Here is a 13371-nt window from a genome sequence, read left to right on the forward strand (position 1 = left end):
AGAAAACATAATACTCTGTATTGACCTTTCAAGTTTGGAAATAAGGATAAGGATAACCAGTGGATTTACGAAGAAAGATAGTTTACAGTGAAAGTTTAGTTTCAAATGTATAGTCTTCATTTTTAAATTTCTGATAAGTAATAGGGCACACTTTCAAGAGGTATTCAACATACTGCATTTAAGCAACCGAAATGCACGAAAAATTAGTCACAAATGTCAAAGATCATGGCCCTTTCAATCTCGACAAAAAGAAGTGCAACTTTTTAATAAAAACATTGATTGAAACAAGTAGCGATGAAGGAAACAACAAAGTGAGGAATCCGTTTGACGAGCAACCGAAAAGAAAACAAAACTGAACCCTGATTATGAGAAACCAGGCAGCAGAAATGGGGGCGGGGTCACAGGGCGTGGCTTTGGCCGGAGCGTGTAATAAATTAATGAAAAGTTGATGAAGCCGGGACGACAAAGGCGTTGTCGGGGCAAAAACGGCAAAAAAAAAAATCGAAAAATATTTTCTCGCTCATCAAACAATTCAAAGCAGGGAGAGGAGGGCGGTGGCGAAGCACAAACTTTTTTCATTAACAATACGAAATCGAGAAAAAGTCAGGCGACAAAAGTTGATGATGATGGCACACATATATAAAATTCTTGTTGGCCTTCAGTTTATTTCATTTTTTTCGGGTTCTTGTTTTTCATGATTTCCCAGCACACACACACATAAGCATTGAAAGAGAGATGGCGAGAGGCAGACCAAGTGTTGAAAGTTGTTTTAATGTTAATGACATTTCATTACGCGACAACGGGGGTGAAGATATCCTGTTGACAAATTGCTCAACATATTTTATGCCACACACACACCCCCCTCCAGCGCCCTCACATAAACACCCTTCTAATGGACACCCATGGACAATGCAGTGGTGATGCTGCAATACTCATTTCATCATCCCGTTTTGCCTGGCCTGTGCCAAATTAAATAAATAAATAAAGCATCAAGCATACGCACTGTGGTACAGTAGATAAATTTAACACACCCCATCCATATTTCTTTTTCTCAGTGCGTATGTAACTAAACGTGTGTGCGTGTGCCTGTGTATACGTGTGTGTGTGTGTACATTTCTCTAGAGCATCTACTTGAAGAGCGAAGAGGAAGCAGAAACAGAAGACGAAGACGAAGGCGCCTAGAGAATGCCTCTTGATGTGCTATTTTTACAAATTTTAGGTTAAAATACTTTGGCCAAGTGGCTCTGGCAGTAGCACAAGCATGTGTCAGGACACACTCACACAAGCATCAGCCTACAAACACACACTCAGCCACACAAATAGGTATATATGTATGTATATATATACTATACATATATATATAGCTTTAAGGACGAAAGAGGAGCCGCATCTGCGAGGCGTTGTAGCGTAACGAATCTCAAAAGACTGCCACTGCTGCTTGATGCCAAAAATAAAGCGAGAAATGAAAACGTGGCAAAAGTCAAAGAATTGTTAGTGCACACCCTGGGAAATCTATTTAAGACTTCAATTTTCCTAGTTCCTTCGCTGTAGCATACATTTAGTTGCGCGCTGTATTGCAACAGAATTTGCAGCATTTTGTCCCTAATTTGTTATCTCTTAGCGAGGGTGTATTATGCATTTTAAATGTAGCTAATAACTGCTCCATATAAGTCCGAATATCTCCTCTTTTGGCTAACCATTCCAATGTATAACTTGATAATAATTTTCGATTAAATGGTACTTTGTGAAAGCTTTACATAAATTAGGCAAAACGACGCAATCAAGTTTACCAACGTAAATGCGTCAATTTAATAACTGCCGAAAAACAAAATTTTCTCAATTGGATTACAATTTATACAATTTGATCTAAAGTTGGGCAAATTGATTGGATTAAATTACACAGCTTGTAATTTATTTTGACAGACATTGATGCTCGGATGAGTGATTAGTAAATTAGATGAATTGCATTTAAGTGCAAGACCACACAAAGTCTTGAATGCAAAGTGAATTGAAATACATATGATTAATAAAATCGATTCAGACGGCCAAAGGTGGTGAATAATTGAGGTAAATTGAATGTTTAGCCATCAAAGGATACATTTTCTCTCTACCTTTTCGAAATCTAAATTTATTTTTCATTAATTCACTGCACACACACGCTGTGCAGTGAAATTCTGACATTTTCTGGTACCGAAACATATTCAACTTTGACATTTAACATCCCTTTTTCGCAACCCACTCCGCATTTTGCAGAGGACTGTGCTTCATTGACTCAACTTGATTAGTTGTTGCGACAGTTGTCGTAGTACCGAATACACATCCATAGTCCCGAACATTTTGTACAAAATAATTACAGAGCATGAAATTGAATTGAATGAAATGCCATTTCATGGAATTACCCGGAAACTTTTTTCCTTCCGTAAAGTTTCATTTTTTCTTTTTCAGCCCCTGCTTTCTATATATTTATTTTGTAGTGTCCGTATGTGAGTGAGCACACGGGACAATTTCCAGCCTTTTTTTTCTCATGGTTTTTCTTTAGTTGGTAAAAAACATTAATTAAATGCTCAGTCAGTGGCATTAAACTGGGCAAACTGTGAGCAGAAAACATTGAATCAGTTAAAAATGTGAAGCGCACTACAAATATAAAATATATGGAGCATATTAAGTTTGTGGGTAGAAATCAGTTATGAATACAAAAAAAAAAAAATGGTGAAACGGATTCAGATAACCAAAGGGTCAGCCGAAAAAAAAACTGAAACGAAAATGGTTTATGTTAAATTTGCTGGAAAACTCAAACAAACACTTTGGTGGCAAGCAGAGGAGGGTCAAAAGCAAATTGCAAATGATGAAACTTTGCCCATCATAAACGCCATTTTATGTTATCCAATATGGCGTCGCTTTCTGTCCTTTTTTTTTTTTTTTTTTGTGTGCCTCGGCCATAAAATTTTCACTTTTTAGTTTTGGGGGCCGAAAAGTTTTTGCCCCACCGAGGGTTGTGCAGATCGAGAAAGACAGGAAGACAGAGCAAGAGCTCGGCTAATCGCACATATTTCCACATCAATAACAATTACCAAAAGGACTAAGGGCCAAGGACCAAGGACCAAACAAAAACTCATCTCATTTGGTATGCAAGAGTATGGAATATTTTCACACACAAAAAAGATTTTCCACACAATTTGCCGGAGGTTGGAAAATTTAAAATTCCAGAAGTTAAAGCAGAACAGCAGCACACTTAACCTCGTCAGCAGCCACAATTTGGGTTAGTTGCAAATGTATGTCAGTTGCTAATTAGCTGCACTTCACTGGACTCCGTCGCATATAGAAAATAATAATGCATATTCATAGGCGCGCCTACTATGTGGCGATGTCACGCATACGCCATGTGAAACGCCACCACTCAAAGGTCCTTGAATGCGGCAGCAACAGTCAAAGCAACAACTGCAACAACCGCAACACGCAGCTCATAAGTTACTTTACCCGCGGTGGGCGTGGCCATCTGCCCACTTAGCACGGAAACAGAAAAATGAAAGTATTATTGCGCTACCACCCATTAACATCGGCTAAGTTCGTTGAAAGTGATCCCTAAATGCTGAGTTTACCTGCCGATAATACTATTTTAATTTGCATACAACAAAACTGAATTATACTTAACATAGTAGATGATTTTGTTTAAAGATTGCGATTTAGTAATTTACCTGAGAATGTTAGGCATTCTGCAAGCAATTACTTTGAAAGGAGCACAAGGAAAACCGAAATTGCAGATACAAAATGCTTACGAAAATCACATATTTTAACTGAAGGATTTTCCCATTGGTTTTCTCCTCCTTTTTGTGCTTAGTCTGCCAGGCATTGTGTCTGCCAGGCATTTTGCCAATTCATTTTCACTTCGAGTAAAATTAATTAGGAATCAACAAAATGAGCAAAGAAAAAAAGAAAAGGCAGTGAGCTCAGACAGTGCCTTACATAAATCTCGTTCGCCTGAGCCCTAAAAGTACAAGGAAAAAATTGCAAAACCCAAGAGGGAGCCAACGAAGGAAGACTCGAAAAAAAAAAATGTAAAAATAAATAGAAATAATAAGAGAAAAACATTTTTCACTCTTGGCAATGGACAATGAGGAAAGACTCCGAGTTCCTCGTCCCTTCAAACAACAATGAAAATGAATGAATAATATGGAAAGATTTTTCAGTTGCATTTTTTCCCGCTGCTAAACTGAACGTTGCTTTCTTTGGACTTTACTTTCTTTACTCTCCATGGTTATTTGTAATTGAAAACATTTTTGTGGCTTTATGAGTGCTCGAACAACCCTCGCAAAACCCCACTCATCCATCTGACCAAACACACAGGCTAATAATCATTATTATTTCAGATTTATTTGCGGTCATTGGGCTTGATTTTCGTTGTAATTATTGAAAATGTGCTGGCCAAGGCAGTTTTCCACTTTGCTACCCTCTTGAGCCCAATGGTTTGTCCATTTGCTTGTGGGGATTTTTAATGAAATTTTCCTTGTTCAACACACGAACAATGAGTGTCATTATCATTCCAGTTCGTCGGTCAGTCATAGTCAGCCAGTCGGTGAGTGAGCAAAGTCAGTTAGTCAAATATTTGTATAATTTGTCTTTATTGTCATTGACATTAGGCACATTTGTTGCCTCGATTATCTGGGCATTCTTTAAGTGGACATACAGCTGACGCTGCTAATGGCAGCGGGCGGAAAACGGGGGTCTTTAAGTGGCTCTGTGGTTTCGGTGGTGGGTGGTTTCGGTGGTGGGTGGTTTCGGTGGTTTACAGTGGGTGGTGGTTACCCGCCTCAGACTTCTGCTACTTTGCTCAAGATTACGTCTTCTGCTAGGTTCTCTAATTGAGCGGGAACTGTGTAATTTCCAAATATGTTAATTTTTCTTAAGAATTCTTTTTAGCAAATTTACATAAGCTGCTCAAAAATCTATAAATTCTTGTGCTGATTTGTAGGAAAATTATTCCCATATAATATTATTATTTTGGAGTCATAAAAAGTTAAATAAATTCTAAGCGAAAAATACCCTTCTCTTAAGCGCAAAACTCATTTCCCTTTCAAACTTCTTCTGCCTGAAGAACTCATGCGATTCGCGGATTACCCCGAACACAAAAAGCCTCTTCAAAATTCTTTTCAACTTGAAAATATAAGCAACATTCACGTTTTTTTTCAGGTACAAATTAATTCCACTTCTCAGCAGTGGATAATAAATGGTAATGAGAAACAAACTGGCAGGCGACACGCAGCCAGGAACAGGATAATCATCGGGCAAGATAAGCAAATTGACGGCGGCCATGGAGCCATTGAGATGGCCAACAAACCAGAAGATACCGGGCTGAAGTCCACGGCCTCACACAGCGTAATTATTTCAATATTTAATGACTGTAAAAAATCAAAAGGAGCCTATGCTAATGGCACACTCACCAAAAAAAGTGGCAGTTGCATTTTACTCAACTAAAAATGGTAAATACATACCAATTCCAACTACAATTGCATAAAACTGAAAATTCTTATAAAATGTTTAAAATTTCATACTTGAAAAGGAATTCACTGCTAAAAAAAAAGTTTCATTTGCATATTAAACTATAATTTTGTCAAGAGGCCATTCCAATGTGAGCAAAATTAAATAAGTTAAATTAAAGGCATATTCCCAGACATTGGATTTTTTGTCAAGGACCTCGAAGCTCGAAGGACACTCACCACGGGCACAGGTATCACGCAGTAGACGCAGGGATGCCCACCAACAGCAGCGGCGGCGGTGGCGGTCGGCAGTCCGTAGGCGGCGCACAGATGGTGATCCGTCTTAAATATCTTTGTTGGCGGCGGCTGGGCAATCAGCGACGAGGAGGCGCTGGAGCACGTGTACAGCGTCGTGGTGGTGCTGGTGGTGTTGCTGGTGGTGTTGCTGCTGCTGTTGCAGTTATTGCTGCTGCTGCTGCTCTTGCTGTTGCTGCCGCTGCTGTTGTTGCTGTTTATGTTGTTGCTGTTGCCGCTGTCGCTGTTGTTGCCGCTGCTGCTGTTGCTGTTGCTGCTACTGCTGCTTGTTCTGCTTGTGGCTTTGCTGGCCTTTGCTGCGTGTGTTGCTGTTGTCCCGGCAACACTTGTTGTTGCTACCGCTGCGGCTTCCTGTAGAGGTGGTGTGGTTGGTGGCGGTGGTGGTGGCGGCGGCGGTGGTGGTGTTGTTGTTGGTTGCTGCTGACTCAAGGAGCTGGCCTTAGGATATTTAACGGCTGATAGTGTTGCTCCTGCGGGTGTTGCTCCTTTCGGTGTTGCTGCTTGTGCTGCTGCTACTGTTGTTGCTCCTGCCGCCGCTGCTGATGCGGCTGCTGCTGCTGCTGTTGTTGCTGCTGCTGCTGCTGCTGTTGTGGCTACGGATGTTGTTGTCTGGACAACTGTTGCCACCAATTGGCTGACAGCTGCTGCCTTAAATTCGCCGGACTTTTGCTCCTGCTGCTGTTGTGCGTCCTGTTGGCTGAAATTGGCTAGCTTCGATGTTGCTGCGGGCAATGGCGAGGTTTTTCTCTTGATTGACGCAATTTTAATGGCTAATGGTGAGCAGTTGTGATTGTAAATTGATTTCCTGCCCTTGCTTCGGTTTTCCCCCTATTATTTGCGACTAGTTTTGAGCCTTTCTGTCTGCCTTGGTTTTTGAAGTTTTCCTATTGATTTCTTATGTAGAACATTGACTAGTTTGCTATGCGATTTTATATTGGCTAAACACTGAACACTTATTTAAGTTGAAATTTTATTTACTTTATTTGCAGTTACTTAAGCACACACATCGATAGACACAATTTATTTTTGTTTCTTATTTTTTTGGTATTCAAGCTAAGCTTTTTCAACTAATTTTTTGTTTTTTATTTTAATGGCAATTTGCTATATGTTTTTCACTCACAATTAAGCTAGTTTTTATGTGTTTACTTTTAAGCTAGAGTCACAAATTTAATTTGGTTTTTTACTTTAACTTTATTGTCTCTATTTATCGCTTAGAGTGTTTTATATATATTTTTTATTAAAATAATACTGTAGATCTTTGCTTTGGTGTTCACTTTGAAGATTCCTTTTATATTTAGTTAAATTTATTTTTTTGCTTGCTTTTAGAGTTTTTAACCCTTTGTAGTTGTGCTTTCTGCGGATTTATTTAGAGTTCTTAGTTGGCTAAGATTCGTAGGAATTTTCGCTGACAATTGTTGCGCTGAGAGACTGGAATCCTTGGACTACTTTGAGTAGTGAGTTCTTGAGCAGAATATTTGGTGTAAACTTTACGATTTTCACGCCTTGTAAATAATACTGAACTTCACTTGCACTTAACACTTCCCGGTTCTCTCAGTGGCTAATATGTATAAATATATTTGTAAATCATGGACAGAATGAACTGACTTCGACGCAGATTACGTATACGCACGGAAAATGGAAATATAAATATATGTAATATATATAAATATATATATTGAATGCAGAATCTTGCGGTATAGCTTTAAAAACTTGTATTTTCCGAATAACACAAAATGGCGAGCTTGCACTGTGTTGAAAGGATGTGTTGCAGGACTCCTTTATTTTTTGCTTACTCCTCTCGCTTGGCTATTTGTTAATAGTAGGATTTGGTTTTGGGCTTTGAATTTGATATTCGGTTAGGACTTCGATTCGATTTTGGCTTCAGACTTGGCTGTTGGTTGTCTCCGGCAATCTCAGTGTGCTTGGGGCTCTGTGGTCGCTTTCCGCTTTTGTGGTGCGCAAAATGAGGAAAAGGCGTTTGTAACTGAACTTGACAATCGTCGAATGGATTCTGAATTTCTCATTGAGTAAGGTTTTTGAGTAAGGCCTCAGCTCAGCCTGGCAGCTACGTTTCGGCTTTCCAGCTTCGGTTTTTCCCACTTCGTGTACTCGAATGCATTGGGGAGCCGGCAAAAATTGTTTTCCAGCAACAGGATCCACAAGCCGACGCAGGCGCAGTACTCAAAGGCGTTTCGTATGCCATTCAGCACTGCATTTTCAGTCGAAGTTGGAGGGAGCATTCTATATATCCCCACCAACTCCGTCGTCTGGTCAGCAGCTTCCTCAATTGAAATGCATCCCAGCCTATATGGTCGCAATTACCTTAACAACTTCGGCCTGCTCTTGCAATTGTCAACATTGAATTTAATCACAAATTACAACGTGACCAAGCACACAAAACTTTTTATAAGATATATAAATATTTTGTGTGTTGCTCAAACTTTTTAGCAGCCAAACTCAAACACTGTAAAGTTTTTCACGCTTTCTCGAAACATTTTTCGGCTACAAAACTCAAATAGAAAATGCCAAAGAGAAAATTATACATTGGAATGGGGGGCAAGGGAAAACAAATTATTCAGGTAAAATCCAAAACTGGGGTAGAAAAAGCAAATCAGAGGAGTGTAAATGATATTTCCTTTCGGACTGCAGGATAGTATTTAATTTCCTAATTACTGAAATGGGAAATAAGAAGTTAGACTGACAAGTCGGAGAACGCTGAAGGGAAATATTTCGTTTTCTGCAGCTTCTACTTTATCAAACAGATTAGTTTAAATGACAGTTGGAGTAACAGAATGCACAGTTTCAACTTTGAAAGAGTTACAAAAATGTAAAAAAAATTAATAAAATGGAAGCTTCTATAAGAATAAAGTAAATATATGTATATGGTTCATGGTTTTAAAAGGTTTAAAGTTTAATAACATAATATAAACCCAAGATATAAAACTAAGAAGGGCTTTGTTTTTTATTAAGCTAACGTATTTTTCCATGATTTTGACATCCTCTTGCACTTGCAGTTTTAGCTACAGTAAAAATCGTAAGCAAATGATTTTGTTTACCCACTCAAACTTTTTGAAAATTTAATATCCAAAACTCTCTTCAAACTTGACATTTGCAATTTTTACTCGTAAAAACGCTCCCATTTCCATCACAAAGTGCGGTCCAAAGTAATTTTAAATATATATCTTCTCTTAACTCCATAAACTTCAGCAACTTGCCCGTTTCCTCTTTTATTTATTTACTTTCCTTTCTTCATTTTTCTGTGTGGGACACAAAATGCGAAATATAATTTTCATTCCAGCCACAATAACTGACGTCGACTGAGACGCTGACTAAGCGCGAATGTTTACAATTTTAGCCGTATTTTCGCCACCCTCAACAACAAGTTTTTCTTTTTTCCAGAATTTTCCTTCTTTTTTTTTGTTGGCGTGGTCCACCAGAGTGTTGTTGTTGTTGCTGTGAGTTGAAAGCTGTTTAAATGAAAGAACGTTCCCGTGAAAAAAGCCAAAGCAACGCCTGTTGGCCATTAGAGGATGCCAAATAGATGTTGCCTACAAAGCGAGCACACCTGGAGGGATTGCAAGGAGTGTGGGGGTGGGTGGTTTCGGGATTGGGGCTTGAATTGGGCTACCTAAAAACGCAGCAAACGAGCAACATCAGCCCCAGATTCGTAGCACCCCCCAACTCTTAGTATTATGCCGCAGCAGCTTTGAATAGTTTATTATATAGAGTACATATATAAAGCATATACACCAAGAGAAATGGGATCAGGAAATCAAGCTAGTAAATGATTTATCTCACAGATAATACAAGAGTAATAAACTGCCCCAAATGGATGAGTTTATTTATCCTTTTAGGATCCCTAAGTATATATAACCCTATAGTTTGCTGTGCATATAACACGTAGGTAAACCTGATTTCGTCAGTTGAGGAAGGACGAAGGGAATTACTTACAAATGTTGCCTTTGTGTGATTCCCATTTCGTGCTTTCCATTTTTTCTTTTTTTTTTGTGGGTGTGGTGTTGTTGGTGCTTAGAAAGCAAATGCATAAATTACGATGAAAATTGCACAATGAACAAAACATTACACCCCCTACAAATGTTGTAATACCATTGAAATTAGCAAAAAGGGAATCCATCTAAAATGCTCCTTTCTTTGGTGGCCACACACACACATTATGTGTGTGTTTGTGTGCATAATGATTTATCAGGTATGAGGATAATGGGGCACTATTGCCCCGATTCTGGCATCGAGATTAGACTGCCTGCACTGCAACTGTCAGCAAATTGATGGGGAAAATGGTTAGAAGAAATCCATATCATTGCCAGGCTGCCGTGGCAGCCGCATCAGCGGGAGCAATTTTCCACTCAAATGCGTACTCTTTTCCTCTTTCCCTCTCGTCGATTCGACGATTCCCCCCCCCCAGTTTTTCCTGATTTTCCACCCATTTTCGTCCCGCATTTCCCGGATTCAAAGGACGCTGCGTATGACACATGTCGATTGCAGTGGCGCCCCCTATCGGCCGCAAGGCAAAAATGGCGCCTTCTATGTGGAAAGAAGCATCAGAATCAAAAATCATCAGCCTGAGTCCGATTTGAATGAGCGATTGAGTGAGTGACTGTGTGACTGACTGAATGACTGACTGGCGAGAGTGCGAGCGAGTGAGCCGTTTGATTGCTTGATTGATGCACGCAGCTATTGATTGATTGATGCCTTTTATTGATCCTTGATTGCTTAAATGTTTGGCCAACACTTTTTATACCACGCTGTTTCGAATTGGTTTTGGAGTTTCAAAGCGGAAATAGTATCTTTCTAAATTCAATTGAATTTCAAATATAGATGCTATTTGTATCTGACTTACGTTTGAATAGTTCTGGGATCTCGGAATCTGCGGTGGCAATTGCTGGGCATTCGATGGTCCCCTTATGCCACCGCCTCCGCCTCCCCCGCCGCCCTGCTGCTGGTGCAGCGGTCCGCCCATCTGTTGCTGCTGCTGAGGGGGAGGGGCTGGACTGTATCGTGGGTGCATTCTTTCTGGTTTCTTAATAGCACTCTCAAATTGACTCGCGACTAGAAAAAGGGGAGTAAATGAGATAATGCAGATTAGAAGGAGTGAGTCATAATTACAAATATTTAAAGTGGGCTATTATAATCTTAACCGTTGCAGATACTAACATTTAAAAACTAATATAACAAATATTATATTATAATGAGTTAAAATAGGTCGGTTTCTTTTCCTGCTAATTAACCTTCACTTCTATTTATCTACTACTTTTTTACAGCCCAACCCGTTTATTCTGTGTGCCGCACGGCAACACTGTGCTCTGCACTTTTTATGGCTCTTTCCATCTCGCCTTCTCTCTCTCTCTCTCTCTATTTATATTGCATTTTTATCGCCTTCTGTGCCATATCCAGCTCATTTAGCCGCGTTTCTAATTTGTTATTAATATTTCATATTTAGCAACTTTGTTGATTATTTGCAGCACCACTCGGCTTTTATTGTTTTTGTTCTTGCAACGGAGCGTTCAGCGAGTTATTTTAGCACTGTTTCTATCTCTTTCCCGCGCGGCAGTTGCAACATTTGCATTTTGGCATTAAAAATAGCACACAGCACAGGCCAGCCAATTTTGCAAATTTATTTTTACGCCGCCAGACGGCCACAAACACACACAGGGCACAATAATTTATTGATATGCAGGGGGAAATTATTCAATTGCAAATTGTTTTTACGCTATTGCTTTTTATCAATTGCACTTGTTGTTGTTGCTGTTTTAGTTTGTTATTGCTTATTTAAGGACAATGACAGCAAAATAGAGAACGAGAGCGCAGTGCACAAGCGAAAGAGAGTAGAGAGCGAGAGAGAGAAAGAGCGCATAGAAAGAGCACCGGCAAACAACAAGTGAGCAAAGCAAAAGGTGAAAAATAAATTTGCACTGCGATAAGATTTAAATAATTATTGCTCTCTCTCTCTCTCCCACACCCACTCTCTTTTGACTTATTCGTTTTTCCTAGTTTTATTATTGTTTTTCGTATGGTGCTGTGCCGTTGTTATTTTTGTATTTTTATGCCACTGCTTTATGTATTTTTTATCGAGTGCATTGCTCTAAAACAACAACATTCGCTTTCAATTAGCTGAGAGCCGCAAATTTGTTGCTTTTGCCATTGTTACGTCTACTTTGCGGGGCTTCCAAAGGTTGTTTTTCCCCTTGTTCGATTTGCCATTGGTTTTTAGCTTTGCCCTAATGTTGCTTACTTATTGAAATTTCGTTTTATTGCTGGTCTGTCAGCTGCTGATGGCTCTTCTTCTTGCTTCTTGTTGCACGTTCTGTTTTTTTTTTTGCACACAAAACCCACGCACACTCTGTCGCACAAACACAACACACACACACACAATCGCACGCACACGCACACTTTTTGCACTTGAAAGTAATTCGATTCGTTTTCGTTTCGATTTTTCGCCCTTTTACTTTGCTGGCTTCGTTATTTGTTTGTTGTTCCGTCACGCGCTTTAATTTATATATTTATGCAAAATATTACAACGACAAAATATAAGTTTGCGCAGCCGAAAAAAACGAAGAAAGCGCAACGCGACAGCAATCGGCAATCGTATGAGCTTCTGCTTCTTCCTTTTCTGCCGGCAACGCTCTCTTCGCTCTCTCGCTTAATTTACAGCAATATACAGTGGCGGCGAAAAGGCTAGGTGCGAGGCTAATATTTTAAACCTTCTTTTACTTTATGTCGTTATGTATAAGAAATATTTCTTAGTCGGGAATAACATAATAGTTAGGTACTAATCAAAATAGCTAGGAAGTGTATCTATAGCTTTGACATGTAGCCATGTATAATATACAAACTACGTACGAAATCTTGTGACCGCCACTGTTCATTTTTGAACTCTTTTAAGTGTATTCTCTTAGAAATTCTCTTACTATTGTCTCTTTAAGACTTGCGTTTTTAATGTTTAATAAGAACTGCTAATTATATTGGTTTTAATTTTGTTGTTTTATTTGATTATGTTTTATTGTAATTTTCTTATTAATATAAAATTTAAAAAACTGAGTTATTATAAATAATAAAATAAAATTATAATTATATTATTTACATATTTATTTTACAAAAAAAAATTAAATTAAGAATATAAAATGCTATAAAAATAACGATACAATTAAATAAAGAACAGTACTCTTGTTTTCCGTGCTGACGTTAAATAAGTTTCATTTTCGAACTTGATGCACATGGCTGTCAGTTTTCCCAATCCCATTATTTCAGTTCATTACGCAAATGTCGCAAAATAAAATGAAGGAAATAAAAATGCGGGGACAAAAAACTGTAAAGCCAGCAACAGCATCTAGTGTGTTATTTTGAAATATTTAAATAAAATTAATATTCTCAACAAGTGCGTCGCATAAAAGGGCGGCACACACAACACGTCCTGCCACCCACTTTTCACCACCCACCGCCCCACAGCTTTTGGCACATAACAAAGGACTAAGGGACTAAACAAATGATGCATGATGACGACAACGAAAAATAAGGAGATAGGGGGTTAAAACTGAAAAAATCGAAATGAGAGCGACTCCCACGC

The 13371-nt window shown here is 38.9% G+C and overlaps 1 protein-coding gene across 4 annotated transcripts in view; it reads right to left on the minus strand.

Annotated features, from left to right (window-relative positions):
• Positions 1–12365, minus strand: part of LOC6533045 (protein alan shepard) — a 125022-nt gene extending 112657 nt beyond the window's left edge. Inside the window, exons 1-2 of one of the 4 annotated variants that reach the window (XM_015194303.3) lie at positions 12040–12365; positions 10648–10856 (exon numbers count right to left, since the gene is read on the minus strand). In XM_015194303.3, coding sequence (XP_015049789.1) covers positions 10648–10815 — 168 coding nt within the window. In that variant the 5' untranslated portion in view covers positions 10816–10856; positions 12040–12365. Of the gene's footprint in view, positions 1–5714; positions 6618–10647; positions 10857–12039 lie in introns of those variants that run through there. The other 3 variants (XM_002093744.4, XM_039374993.2, XM_039374989.2) reach the window with 3 other exon arrangements.
• Between the last annotated feature and the right edge of the window lie 1006 nt (positions 12366–13371).

Source organism: Drosophila yakuba, chromosome 3L (genome assembly GCF_016746365.2).
Source record: "Drosophila yakuba strain Tai18E2 chromosome 3L, Prin_Dyak_Tai18E2_2.1, whole genome shotgun sequence".
NCBI lineage: Eukaryota > Metazoa > Arthropoda > Insecta > Diptera > Drosophilidae > Drosophila > Drosophila yakuba.